The 15,302-nt window shown below is 41.0% G+C and overlaps 1 protein-coding gene across 1 annotated transcript in view; it reads right to left on the bottom strand.

The window, feature by feature from the left end:
- MORC1 (MORC family CW-type zinc finger 1) overlaps positions 1 to 15,302 on the bottom strand; it is a 175,511-nt gene that overhangs the window by 17,091 nt on the left and 143,118 nt on the right. The window contains exons 19-21 of the mRNA XM_032852629.1: positions 6,312 to 6,381; positions 4,178 to 4,244; positions 714 to 881 (exon numbers count right to left, since the gene is read on the bottom strand). Of these exons, the coding sequence (XP_032708520.1) occupies positions 714 to 881; positions 4,178 to 4,244; positions 6,312 to 6,381 (305 nt within the window). The remainder of the gene's footprint in view (positions 1 to 713; positions 882 to 4,177; positions 4,245 to 6,311; positions 6,382 to 15,302) is intronic.

The following is a 15,302-nucleotide window of genomic DNA, read 5'->3' on the forward strand; positions in this document are numbered from 1 at the left end:
AAACCAACTGGCTCCACTAATTCTGTGGTGTTCCTGCTCCCTCCCTCTTCCCTCCCTATGTTACATATTTTAGAGCACTCTTCCGTATACTAACTTCTTTGGCTTGATTGTAAAGCCTCCTATCATAGGTCCCTAGTTGGAAAAATTCTGAATCCTGGACTTTATCCCATCTCTCTCTGTACACTTTGAGAAATGAGATTCAGATGTCTAAGTCCCTCATTTACCCTGCCCACAAATGTTCACATTCTACACTGAACCAAAAGTTAAAACTCAATTTCCCTTGATAAGTTTCTTATCTAAAGCTACAAAAGGAGACTTTCCAGAAGGTCATTACAAATGTTGTGAAGGTCTTCATCAGGCAATAACAGAATAAATAAAAAATGAAAGATGAAGGAACGGAGAAAGGGAGGAAGAAATTCAGTAAGAATTCTTCATAACATCCAGGAGAGAACTAACATCCCCCATACTGCCAGACCACGTGACAGACCACGTGACACGGGCAATTAGCAACTGTAGTTCTATTTCAAGAGACATTTAATCCCATGGTGTGTCTGTAGCAGCTAGTTAGGAGACAGATCATACAGTCATTCTACTGAATCTTCTTGATAACTTTACCACTCCACTGGGGAAGAAAAAAAAAAAAAAGATGAGGCTTCGTCATGGCTTAGAAAGTGCCACAAAGCAAATGGAAATATGCTAGCAAATATCTTTACCTTAAATTCGACACCAGTTTTCTTACAGTTTCCTTGACAGATGTGCTTGGAGAAGACTTTGTTGGTAAATCTGCAACGTGACAACTACCCCTCACAGAGAAGCTGGTGCCGTGTCCTGAACGTGGACTTAAACCTTCCACCTGTGCACTGTGCAAAAACAAGCCGAGACTTATAATTTCAGACTTATAATTTATTAGGTACCAATGAATTCAGAAACATTAATAGATGACAAATAAAATGTTAATACACAACAGCTGAGAGCAAGGCCATAAATGTCATGCTAAAAACTGTCATTTAGGGAGTTATAGAAAATCAATTTTCAACTAGAAATATGACTATTTACTCCTGACAAATCTTGTTTCAAGATTTTTGGGGGAGCCACAATTAAACAGAATTGGCAGTAATGTATCCTTAATTACAGTAGTCACATAACATTTGCTTCATTTGCTGAAAGAGGCTTTTAAACCAAAGTTCTGTGTTAGCCTGAGGGGAGGTACAGAAACAGAAATAAAAAAAGGGCAAAGTCAGTTGAAAGAACTATTTAGTCAAAATCTGTAGGAAAAAGAGTGTTCCAGGGGACGTGTAATGATCCTGGGTAGAGATGAAGCAGGACCGCCGGGGTGGAGTGTGTGGGAAAGTGAGGCACAGGGGAGGGAAGGGTTGGGGCCTGTGGCCAGGGGGCAGGAACTGGAGTTTACTCTAAGTAGAGCAGGCACTACCACTGACTGGTTTCTCTCATGGAAGCAAGGTGATCTGCTGTGTGTTTTAAAAGGGTAACTAGCTGCAGCTCGGAGAATAACTCACAATGAGGATGCTCAGAATAGTGCACTGTGTTAATGAGACCCAAGGTTTTCAGTACTGTGAGAACAAAACACATTCAAGAGGGCTGGGGAACTTGTAATTTGGGAGACAAAGCTGTGTGGGCAGGTAGGGGTCAGATCACATAGGAATTTGCTTGTCAAATAAGGAGGGAGTTTTTGTAATCCTTTCATGCTAATATTAAGACCATAGCTCTGGAGAGTTTTATGTTTATATTCAATGGGTCATTTAAAAATTGGACAAGAGTTTATATCAAATAGAATGTGTTTCTACTGTCGACAGCTTTTTGGCATTAATTCTAACTTCGACTGATATTTTATTTAAGGTTAAGAAGATTATAACTAATGCTTGTCTCTTAAAGAATACTTACAGACTATCTGAAGCTTATTAAGTATAACTTCCTTTATGCTGAAATTTTATTATGGTAGTCCTCTACAATTTTTTTTTTTTATCATTTTTTGGATGCTGAAAAGTCATGCTGGCACTGGAGGTAAAAGGTAAAGTGCACTACACCTGAGCACAGAGAGTCCTCTCCGAACCCATTTCTCTTCCTGCCAGATAATAATAATACCAACCTCACAGAGCTGTGCTGAGGATTAAACAAGACACACGAACAATTCAGCCCAACTCTTACACTTAATAAGTGTTCAGTAAATAGTGCCTAATTATTACTGTTATTATGATCTTTATCATCACTACTACTATTAATGAGTTTGATAAGATTCTTCTATGAAGACTATTTTAATTGGACCACAGTTCTAACATTTCATGTTGTAGCTACAATTCAAAGATGATTTAAAAAAAAGACACACAAAACCTCATACAAACCTGAAAGTAACATATAATACACACACACACGCGCACACACACACACACACACAATGTGTTTTAGTTTTTGGATGAATTTTAAACTCAAATTCTAATAAAGAACTCTAGGCTAAACCATTATTCATAAAGTGGCCTAGTGACAGCATGGGGGAAAAACTGCATCATTCAGTCAATCAACAAATATACCAGCTCTGAGTCAGCTGCTATTCTAGATGCTAATGACACAGAAGTGGGCAAGACAGCCCTGCTCTTATGGAGTGAATTAGCTCCTAGTGAAAAAGACAGAAAGTAAGCAAGCTAGAATGTAATACATTAAAAAAAAGAGAGACTACTCAATAAGATACTTTAAAATAGTAATAAGTGCTCTGAAAAAAAAAAAAACATGCAGGATGCTAAGATCTGATACTGTGCCTTGTCAGGAGTGGGACAGGCTAATGTGGTTAAAGTGCTATGGGAAGACTGCTCAGACACCTGGAATTATGAAGAAGAAAATATGTGGTCCCCGTCCTTACGGGAAGACAAATGTTCAGAGGGACAATTCCACTTGACAATGGTGTTGCTCACCCATCGTGTGTCAAAATACAGCTGATATTTGACAGGTAATTATTTTTTTAACGATTTTATTTATTTGAGAGACAGTGAAAGCGAGAGAGATCACAGAGCTCCAGAGAAAAGCAGACTCCCTGCTAAATAAGGAGTCCGATGCGGGGCTCAATCCCAGGATGTTGGGATCATGACCTGAGCCGAAGGCAGTCGCTTAACCGACTGAGTCACCCAGGCGCCCCTAACAGATAATTATTGAAGTTGAAGGAGTTATGACCGCTCTGATCACCGCATCAGTGGCTCTCTGAAACTCTGAGTCTGCCTGTGAGAGTTGGGGGTCCCAGAGGAGAGAACACTTGAACCCGAACTTGAAGGAAAGAGTTATAGACTTGTATACAGCTTGCAGAGGGCAAAGAAAGCAGCATGGACAGAGATGGAAATGTGATAAAACAGAACTCAAATCAACTCAGAAACTCTGGCAAGCAAAGTGGGGGCTCCAGGAAGGGCCAGGAGTGAAAGGGACTTCCACCGTGCTGAGGAGTTTGTAACTTATCTCACAAGTGATGGGGCCATGAAAGGCTTCTGAGTAGAACAGTGAAGTGAGAGGGTCTGTCAGCAAATGCAGAAAATAAAACAACTCTCTGTTCTTCTCCGACACTCAATTCAATGTGCTCCTATGCAAAAAGGGCCCAGGATTTGGATTCACAGTCACAGGGTCCAAATGCCTGGGAAGCACCTTTGACAAGTTTGTCTAAGTGAGGGTAAGAGCTCGCTTCCTTGGAAACGTCCTTTCTGTTTTATTGGGCATCCAAATTATTCAGCTGATTTTATGTTAAAAGTGACAAAAGTCTCATGTCAAGAAAATTCTAGCATGCAATGATTACAATTACATACACGTGTAACAATAAGATAATGAGCCACACAAAAAAACAGGTTTCTGATCGCATATTCACAGCTTATATACATGTGACATTTTCAGTTCTTTCACTACATTAGAGTAATTTGAATTAGTTGCTCGCTGTGAGTAGGAAGTTAAGCCTGTTCCACTTCATTATCCCCAAATCTTCACAAAAGAAAATAAAAAGGTTCAGGAAAAAGGTAAGAAACCTAGCCGTATTCTTTTCTTTCTCGTCTCCTTTGTAAATTTGGTTCCATTCTTAATTGCCTTTGCTTGTTGCTATTATTTTCTTTCTTCTTGTATTTAAACATTGATAATCACTTTGCAACAGTATAATTGCATTCACTTGGAATGTGTGTAATTGCAGTACACTCACCTCTCCCGGTTAGGCAATGAAGAGTTTCTCTTTCTTTCTGGAGTATCACTGCTCGGCTCTTGTTTTTCTTCAGAAGACAGACAAAATGAAAACAATCACATTTTGATGATCACACGATAATGTGAAATGAAAGAAGTGTCAGCAGTTTATTTCCAAACATCCTCTTGTAAAAATGAACCAATATATTCTTAATACAACTTACAATAGCCTTTTAATAAAGTGTAGATGGTATATATAATAATCCAAGAGCCTTTGGAACTTGTGTTTTTGTAAGTTCTTCTTCATGATGCTTATTACCTGCAACTGGTGTGCATGGGGTGACTGCTTGGGGTTCCCTTCTCTTATAGGCCTCTGCCCAGACAACCTCCTGTCGTCCGCCTAGAATCCACTCTATTCCATTTTAGGTTCTGTTTCAAAAACATCCTAACATACCCTGACCCCAAACATTTCTCTAGTAGAGAGTCGAAATTTAAAGCAGAAAGAGACCTACAGTTATCTAGTCGACCTTCTCACTGAAGGAACCTCATTATTTTATGTTCAGAGAGGTGAGTGATTCATTTACAGTTCACAGAAATGCTCTGACTCCTTGGATTGGTTTTAAGAGTGTCTTGGAGGAAGTATATGCAATAAGCCAATGTGTCTTTCTTCTACCTGCGTCTAGAATTCATTGTGGTAACTGTCCAAATATCTTATTCCACCAAGTAAACCCTTGCCAACAAGGTAAGGGCCATCAAAGGCCAAGTGGAACAACACGGCAAAAAAGGAAGTTTTAGATGGTGGGTGAATGGCTGAGGATCTGCCTCCTTTAAGTAAATAGAAAAGGGAAAACACAAAGAGGTTTTCTAAGCATACTACGGGTGCCACTGGTTTTACTCACCGGCTTGCATACAAAATGAAACTTTTTTAGCCCAACGGCCAACTAATCTATAATTACAGTCATTTGAAATTATTTCACAATTTGTTCTTTCCAAACCCAGGATGAATATTTGAAATTAAATATTAATTTTAGGATCAAAATTGTATTAACGATTTTTCCATTATGATTTGGAAATCCAACAGGCACATACTTGAAATCATTTTAATACTTTGAAACTTCTAGAAAAGACAGGCTTTAAGATTAAAAGAGCCTTACAAAAGAAATCTTGATTGTGGAATTGTAAATTACCCTAATTAAGAGGAGAGATTAAAAAAAAACCTGTGATTTCTTAGGGACCTCACTAATGGGTTCAAATATCAAGATGTGCATGGACAGCTGACTAGGTTACCTGAGCAACAAAATATGAAGGGAGAGCTTATGACCAAAAGTGACCACAGAATGAAACCATGGACTGATAAAAGGACTAGGAAGAGTGAAGCCAAAAGGATCTGAGGCTTGTGAAAGAGGCTAAGAAAGGCTTTAGAACTTATATCAGAATAAGAGCAGAACCATGAAAATCATGGGCGTGGTGCTCAATGGTAGAATATTAAAACAAGAGAAAGAATGGTATAATAATAATTTAACACATAATAAAGGGGTTAATGAATGGATGCTAAGAAAACAATCTTCTGAGTCTGGTTTGCTTCCAGCTTCTCTATCCAGGGAAACTGTTTTTGGATTGAATATTAAAAGAGAGCAACTGTAAATTTTTTTTTTTTTTTAAAGTTCAAGTCTCTCACTTGAGACAAAGGATGTCCCATGGGGATAAAGGAACTAATAGATGTGTTTGGTGAACTAGTCTGAGGGGAATCATGAAAAGCAGGAAGAGGACTACAAAATTGAAGACAGAGAACTGTTATAATTTTCGAAATACAGTCAGAATTAAAGAGCTCTTATCAATCTACCGCAAATTTCTAAACAGAATTCAATGCAGAGAGTGGCCCAAGTCTGCTGCTGGAGATGTCAGGCCGTGTGTGCCAGTGCTGGGGGGACTCTCCTTGGGAAGGAAGGGTTTCTTGGCTCCTCTGAAACACAGGAGATTGGCAGCTCACTCTCCACCCACCCCTCTTCCCACTTCTGGAACAACACATTTTAACTTTTAAAAGTCCAAACTGCTATCAAACTTCTGATCTACATCCCACATCACATGTGCCTCATAAGTCATGCTGAAAACTCAAACATCACAGCTAATAGAGGTAAACTGAATTATTTTTTTACCTTTTTTCATAAGAGAAATGTCCTTTTTTTCTTGTTTCAATGAGACCTCAGTGTCACTGTTATCTAAAACCTGAAAAATAAGCTGTTTACTTAAAGCTGCACAAAAATATAGGATACATTATAGTGTGAGAAATGACCTGAGTATCAGGGCCCATATCAGAGAGAGAGGCCAGAGGCACAGTTATGCACATGTTATGAAGGGAGACAATCATGTGCATTGTAGAAAATGATAGTTACATCATAACTGTCATACTTACTTTTACCATTTCTTTACCAGGACCTTAATACTTCTATCAATATTTGTACAGGTATTTTTAAAAATCCATATCATATGTGGATGTAGCGATGACTCCAACAAATGAGACAAGTATTTGATTCACCAGGAGCAACCATGAAGCCTCTGCTGTTCTAAGGAAGCTTATCACATCAGTGGTCGATACAGCAGACACAGAGCATGAGCTCAACATCAGTGCAATGAAATCTTGTGGAGGTTGGGGTCTGGGGCCTGAGGCCCACAGCATGATCAGGGAGAAGACACAGAAGGGGATGGAGAATGCACCAGGCCAACCAGGGGACAAGATGGGGACATCTTGACTTCTGATAAAATCCCAGGAAATCTGCCTAAAAGGGGTCACAGAGCCTTAATGTGTTGAACACGGGAGCCAGGAGAGTTGGTGGCACCTGAGAGTGAGAGGGTGTGTGTGTGTGTGTATGATGTCGGGGACAGGTGGGCGGAAGTCGGGGTTGAGGGGAGGAGGAGGAGTGTGCCATCCACAAACCATGTCTACCGTTGCTTTGGGAAGCCTGAAGACCCATTTTGCAAGGCTCACACAAAATAAACTTACATTTTGGAAACATACTTCTTTAGATCAGAGAGAGAGTTAGTTCATGCCCTTCAGGAAAACAGACCTAGAATGTTCCCTTCATGTATTCTGCAAATCTGTGAGAAGGTGAGGGAACAGGCAGTGAAAATCAGCAATGGAGAAGGCAGGGGTAAGGCAAGAGCTCCTTGATCTGAAGACCCTTCAACATGTGCTGAGATACAACTGCGTTCCCCACTTCTACGACCTGGTGGAAGGTGTGAAGCTGTGGGTTCTCTAGGGCTTGCCCACTGAGTCTGCACCCATCACCTTTTTTTTTTTTTAAGATTTTATTTATTTATTTGACAGACAGAGATCACAAGTAGGCAGAGAGAGGGAGAGGAGGAAGCAGGCTCCCCACAGAGCAGAGAGCCCGATGCGGGGCTCGATCCCAGGACCCTGGGATCATGACCTGAGCAGAAGGCAGAGGCTTTAACCCACTGAGCCACCCAGGTGCCCCACCCATAACCTTTCAAGTCCGCTGTGCCCTGCTAAACAAATGTGAGAGGGAGAAGATAACACCTCCCCTTTTCTCCCCTCCCAGGAAACACAAGCATATATTTTACATGGCATTCTAGAAACTGCTCTTCAGGAAGCAGGTTAAATGGGCACACATGTAGCCTAGCAACAAAAGACCTGTAAGGCTCTCCATCATTGCTGCTTCTGGTTCACTCAAAGCCATAACAAGAAAAGTCTTGTTAGGTAAAGGGAAATAAATAAAACTAATGCTGGGGTGCCTGGGTGGCTCGGTCGGTTAAGTGTTCTGCCTTTGGCTCAGGTCCTGATCTCAGGATCCTGGGATCAAGCCCCATGTTGGGCTCCCTGCTCATTGAGGAGTCTGCTTCTCCCTCTGCCCCTCACCTTGCTCTTCTGCACACACATATACACACATCTCTCTCAAATGAATAAAATCTTAGGGAAAAAAACTGATGCTAAGCTGTTTTGTCCATTTCAGATTAGTTTTGTACTTGTACTATAAATAAATTCCTGCCCCAGGAGTAAATAAAACACATGTATTTTTTTAAAGTTCATTTTGCAAAATAACCTTCCAATGTACATCTTATTTCTCTCTGATGTATCATAAAACTTAGGTTTTTCTTCTACTATGCTCATACATACAGGAAACATGTGTGCCTTTTTGAATGCCTCTAACTTCGTATATTTTGAACAGTTTATAAGCAGCATAGACTATTTCCCACAGCAGTTAACAGCAACCACAAGATAAACTGACGACAGGAGCTATTTAATCCTTTAGTTACAACCGCTTTGTTGTAATCCATGATGATCCAGCTCAGAATGTATTTCTTTCTTTGGTAACTCATCCTTGTGATAAAAATCAGACAAGAGGGTAGCATCCAAGATTAACCAAAATGACAACACTCCCCATGGGGAACTTTTGTTGGTGGCATTATTAGCACAGCCTCAAGAAATTGTTTTTGCATTTTATCGTTTAGTTGTCTGCTTGGAGCCATGCCTTATAGAGGCTGTTTCCGTGAAGGTCAGGTGTGTCCTCTCACTCCAAAAATGGTACTTATGCAAAGCTTTCCCGTCTATATTGCAGGAGAGATTACCTTCTTTTCCTTTCCCGTATTTTCTTTAATCTTTGGCATAGAGATGTTTAAAAGATTCTGGATAAACAACTCACTGCTACAGTGTTCCCTTTTAAATAACACTGAATTACTGAGTTCACTGGACGCTCTCCTCCATCACAATACATTTGTGGCTTTGAAGGTCTCAATACTTTCAAGCTGATACAAGACATACGGCTGTCTTTTCGATGACACTATTTGTATATTTTGATACTGCTTACAAAGCTCTTTCATATACATTACTTCATTTCATTACAGAAGTGTTCTTCAGTCTTTTAGGCTTAACTGTGTTTCATACTCTGCGGTTGAGGGATATCCCTTTCCTAAGATTCTACCTCAGTCATGAAACAGATAACACCTCCCACACAGTAAATGAGATTATAGTCAACTCTTCACTTGGGGTTTTAGACACATTAATTAAAATTATGTTAACAATGAGCAGAGCGGGATTTGTCGGTTCTCCAAGGGATTCAATGGATGAACATAATACCACATGCTCAGTTTTGTGAAGTATCTATTTAAGAGGCTAAATAAATCATAAATAAGTTAGAGAGAAGGAAAAGAACATACCACAGTCAGCTGCGTAACTCTTCTCTAATTCAGCTGTTGTTAAGAATGCTTAAGAACTGGTTGCTATCACTGTATCTGCTTTCTTTCCTGCTATTTCTTTGCCCCACTATCTCTACTGTAAGCCTCTATTATTACCAAGGACCCCAAAAGGCTACCAGACCAGTAACGACTTCCTGCCAAATTCAAAGGTCCTTTCTGTTTTCACTCTTCCACAGTGAATGTTATGTTCTGGGCTCCTCTCTCTCATTCATAAATTTATTCCCTAAAACTGAGTTCCAGTATGGGTCAGGCATGGTTCTGATGAAGAATACCAAGTCTTGCTACAGAATTGTACTCACTCACCCTCACCATACCCAACACTGATACTTCCTACCCCTTTCCTCTGCTTTCCTTTCCTCATGACCACTTGCCACCACCTACCCTACAACACAGTTTACTTATTTGTCTTATTTGGGGTCTGGTACCCCCACTGGAATGGAAGGACCACGAAGACAGGGAGTATCATCTATTATCTTCCTGCTATATCTCCAGGGTCTATGACAGAACCCGACACTCACTCAGTATATGTACAGAAACACAGAAAGTCCTGGCCAGACGTACATGTTGCTGGGGGGATAGGGGGAGTGCAATCTAGGCATTACAAACAGCAAAGGAAAAGTCAGGGAAGCAAAAATAAGCTTGGGGTGTTGGAGGCCAAAGAAGATCAGGGTGGCTACAGGGAAGTGAATGAAGGGATGAGTGGTAGGGGATGAGAACTCAACAGAGGTCAGGCCAGGTCACCTAGGGCCTTGAAAGGCACAGCAAGGATGTTGGATTCTGCTCCAAATATGAGCAGAAGCCACTGGAGGGTCCTGAGTAGGAGAATGGCATGACCTATCTTTTGGATGCAGTCATCAGATTTTTAGACAGTGGATTCCAACAGAAGCAATGAGATCATTTATAGGGCTATTGCTACAGTCCTGACAAGGGATGTTGGTGAATTCGCCAGGGTGGAGGCTGTGGAAAAGGAAACACGGGGTATAGGTTCAAAGAGTGAGTGGGCAGGAGGAGAGGAATTCAGGATGCCTCCCAGGCTGTGGCCTGAGTGGCTGTCAACAGTGGTGCCATTTACTGTTTCTTCTTCCCTTGATTTCTATAACTTTCTGTGTCCCAAATCTCCCAGGATCTTTATTTTTCTGTCCACACTTAATTCCTCAATGAACCTATTAAAATCTCAGGGGTCCAAACATCGACTTTATCCAAACAGTGGCCTGATGAGCATCACCAACCCTAACTTTCCACCTGTGCACCAGTTTACTTTCAACTGACGTTGGGACACCTGCAGGTTTTGCTGGAACTTCAGATCTTCAGTCCCACATGTGCCAACTCAGATCCCCTGTCAACTCTTCTCTTCCTGTCTGACACAGTCTGTGATTCCTGGCTGCCATCTCCAAACTGCTCTCCCTGCCTCATCTTCCGTGCTCCTCTCCAGCATCTGCTCTGCTTCCCTCCAAATGGTTCCATTTTCCTTGTCATCCTTACGCTGCAGTCTTTAGCCAGCAGATCCTACTTGATTCTTGGGTCTTCAGCTTCTCCTCTGTCCAGGACAACAACATTACCACAACCTGGTTCATCTTCCTAAACAAAATCTCCATGATCAAATGTTTCTTCTCAAAACCTTCCCACAGGTTCTGACTGCTTCCTACCTCAAGTACAAACTCTGAATCTGGCTTTCAAAGCCCTTCTTGATGTGATTCTAAGTTACATGAACATATTTTCAGTACTTCTTAACAAAGCCCCTCTGCTGTAACAGAAGGCTGTCCTCAAAAATCCCCTACCGTATATACTTTTGCCTTCACTCTCTAGGTGGTATGTATGCCTCTCTGTCCTTCCCTCTTGTTTCCCACCTTTTAAGACAAGTATAAGTCCTACTCTTTCCAAAATGTCCTTTTCAGTTACTCCACCCATACTGATTTCTTCCTTTCTCTGAAAAACTAATAGTAAATTACAGTTCTTTGTTATTAGTAATGGCCAATCATCTTATCTCTGTAACCCAGATAAGCCTGAGATCTTACAGCAGCTTTGATTCTTGCAGGATACTTCAGAGCAGAATTCAAAGCTTGGGTCCATCTCCCCCAAACAAATGCAACTCTACAAAGCATTAATAAATGTTCAGAATGTACTGAAGATTGCATTGACAAATGGAGGAAGTAGTTACATACAGCAAAAATCTGTTTCAGGTCACCATGAACCACCTCTATTTCTACATCTTCGACTCTGGCTGCCTTCTGAGTTCTCTCCCCACACTGCCCCCTCCAGCCTCTCCAATTCTGCAGCACCATGTTTTTTGGCTTCTGGGATGACCCTCCTCCTTTCCCCAAATCCTTACACACACCCCTCTAGCTCTCCCTTTGCTGCAATTTCAGTCTCTCAATTTTCATTCTTTATTCCCATGTCCTGGCCCAACCAATAAAGGCTGAATTTGCCCTCTTCAGAATCACAGAAAATGGTTTTTTAAAATGTTTTTCATAACACAAATAATTATTTTCATTATTTCATTCTGTCACAAATCATCACATTTGTTCTCATAATAACCTTGAGAGTAGGTAAGATTATTTCTATTTTATAGATTAAAAAAACAGAAGACCACAAGTTGATACAACTGACGAGGGGACTATAGGTCTAACTTTGAACCTGGGTGGGTCTGTCAGAGCACAGAGTCTGTCAACTTTCTATAAAGTAATGTTAACACGTGGTTTTATAAAATTCTCTTTCAATTTTCCTGCTCCTTTAGAGCGAGGATCATATATATGAATCATATATATATATATGATGTCTCTCAGGATCTCTGATATAGTATTGTTTATACCTTTGTCTTAATTGGTGCATGGTTGCTGGTAGTGCACATACGGGCACTTAAATATTCAGGTTCATAAGTTCTTCAAGTTTATAAGATCGTCCTTAGGGTCAGGGGCTATATCACATGCTATCTCTGTGTCTATTGTAAGTCTGCTGGTGAGCTAATGAATTATGCTTTGGAGAGTGAGTATAGACATTTTTTCCTCCATAACCTTTAGGGAAGCTCTGGTTTGCCTCTTGTAAAGGAGCTGTCTCTGCCTGTGAAATTTGATAGTGTTAGCAACAATCACAGCATTATACAAGTTCATACAGAGTTCATACATAACATCATCAACAAGGAAAACTAAGAAATGGCCTACTTTTGAAATTAAGGCAACTTTGATCATCTGAAATCAGTTCTTGCAATACCACTGCAGTTTACCCTTAAAAAACAATTTCTGTTAGGAGCTGGAAAACTGATGTGTATTTAGGGCAAATGCAGCATTTAGGGACTGACTGGCTATGCAGGTTACTTATTTTCCTTCTTTTTTTTTTTTTTTTTCCACCTGCTCTTGGGTTACAGAGTCATCTTTTCACTTCATTGTCATGTAGGACTGATGCTGAAACAGAGTGCTTATAGCTGTTGTTTCTGTGTGGTGGGGTGTGGTTTCATTTTTGGCTACAACAAAGCACAGACGCAGACATTGGAGACTCATCAGCTATGCCAGATGGCTCCCAGCTTTTCTGATGTACCACAGACACCCTGTGAGTGGCTCTAGAGATTCAGAACTGTTTGATGACTTTCCTGAGCTGGAATCAGCCTCTTCTGAAAGATGTCCCTACAGAGCTAAGAAGGTATAACTGGCAAAGGACTTCATTCTGAGACAGGAAGATGGTTCCATCTACACCTTCCTTTATTCATATGTCTTTCCTTAGCCCCAGAAACTGCCACATTCTGAGCTAGACCCTGGGAGGGCACATCCTTCGTAGCAAATACAGAGACTCCGCTGCCAAACTCTTAAAATACATCTGTCAACGATGATCTGGCCATCAAATTTTTTTAAAAAAAATCTGCAGATCAAGAAAAATGAAATGAATCCATCTGCCAATCTGTTCTTGAGACCAGGTGCAAGCCAAAGAGGCTGAAATGACCACAGAGGGCAAAAAGGCTCAACGTGGGCCAACCAAAAAGGAAGTAGGGTTTCTGGTTATTAACTAAGCAGATCTACCCCAACTTGAAGGAGCAACAACAGATGATCTCCCACAGTCTTAACAACATGGGCTTGCCACTGATATTCAGAGTAGAAAAAGAAAAAAAAAGATTATTATATAATTTAGAAAAATGACAAATAGCAGTATTTAGGAGGAAGGTAAATGTGGCTTCATATCAGAGTCAGAAAATATTCATAATGTCAGTTGGGAACATGTGCTCCCCCAACATGAATAAAAGCATGCACAGTGCAACAAAAAGTCAATACTTTTATACCCTGACTCAAGTCTCAGGAAATTAGTCCCACTCAACTTCTCTGACTTACTGTCAGCATTGGTAATGTCATTCCCCCTGGTGTTCCTGAATTTTGAAGCTTTCTTCCAATTGATCATTTGCTTTCCTGACCATCTGCTGTAGCCTGGAAACCTAATTTTCCCAGTCACCTTTCAGAACAGACCCCGTAGGACATCTAGTCTATACAGTCTCTTTCCATATGGTGACATAACTTGAGACTCTTTCCTCTTTGCTAGGACGCTTGGCAATCTAGTCCCAGTTTTGCTTTTATTTTTCTTTCTCCTATTAAGCACAGTGCAGTGCCCATTGATCAGATGGCTTGATTTTGTGGGGCACCAACGTGGTATGGGGCTCATATGCCAAAATTTTGCCTGGAGTAAATCACATAGCAGTGCGCTCGAGTTTTTAATTGAACTTAGACAAACTCTTAATTACTACAATGCCACAGGGCAATGCTCTAGTAAAGCAGAACTGTGGCAACCTTCACTCAGACACTGATCCCCGTAACAGAGGCTGGTGCCTCTACAAGGGGTGATCTGAAAGAATTTCTACTTCCTCTCCATCTGGGGTTAACTGGGACAAATTTGGAACTTACACATGGGTTTGGAAATGCCTGTGACAGAAAGAGTTCAGAATCAGAGAGGGTAGGGTATGCGTTTTGAGCATGGAAGATGAAAAACAATAGGTCAAAGGTCAAGCAACACCAGATCATGGAAGGGGATGGTGATCAAGTTATGACCACAACCATGTTCCTACAAGTGGTAATCCCTAGACAAGAAGAAGATTCTCCTCTCCAGGAACCATCCCTGTGATGATGGTCCTGATGATGTCTACGGGACTCTGGATGGACTGGAAAAAGAAGGGCCAGGTCTTAAGCAGAAAAGAACTTTATTGGATAGGTCAGATTTAGGGTGGATAGGGAAGAAATGAGATAAAGGGAAGTTAGCTTAACATGGGCAAGGATGATGGATTGTTTTTTTTAAATGAATTCAAGACCCTTGCCTAGAGAAGGCCCATCTGTAGAATTCAGGAAACCTGTCCAACCCAAAATGCTGAATGTTAATCGATGTGTTATTTCTTTGTCCCTTGAAATCCTTGCCCCTGAGTAAAGTGTCTCTGTGTACTCCAACCAACCTGTGTGGAAGGGGCTGGTGAACAGATGCGGGGAACGGTGCGGGGAGATGGAAGAGAAAGTGAGAAGTCACAAGGAGATGTGGTTAAAAAAGTGGGAGCTCAAGCTGAACAGCTAGGGTTCAAGGTGACCACATCCTGGCAGTGTGACCCTGAGCAAGTTGATTTTCCTCACCTGTAAGATGGGGATGAAAAGAGAATTTACCCCTCAGGTTGTAAGGAGAATTAGATGAGAGGATCTGTGTGAAAAGCCATACCTGAATTTCATCATGGCCACAAAGAGGAAAAGCTCGCCCCACTCACACAAACACACACATACATAGGCAGACACACAACAGAATTTCAAAATACAGTTTTACAGGGTCAGAGATAATAAATCTGGATCATCTCAGTTACCCTGAAGGGGTGGAGGGAACTGTACCTGTGCTAACGAGATCATGAAAAATAATGAAAGAAGTTTGCTACAGTGCAGACGGATAACCCCACATGTAATGTCTCTAAGGGACCAACGGAGGGGCTA

This window comes from Lontra canadensis, unplaced genomic scaffold (genome assembly GCF_010015895.1).
Source record: "Lontra canadensis isolate GAN:19392208 unplaced genomic scaffold, GSC_riverotter_1.0 scaffold6, whole genome shotgun sequence".
In the NCBI taxonomy this organism is placed as follows: domain Eukaryota; kingdom Metazoa; phylum Chordata; class Mammalia; order Carnivora; family Mustelidae; genus Lontra; species Lontra canadensis.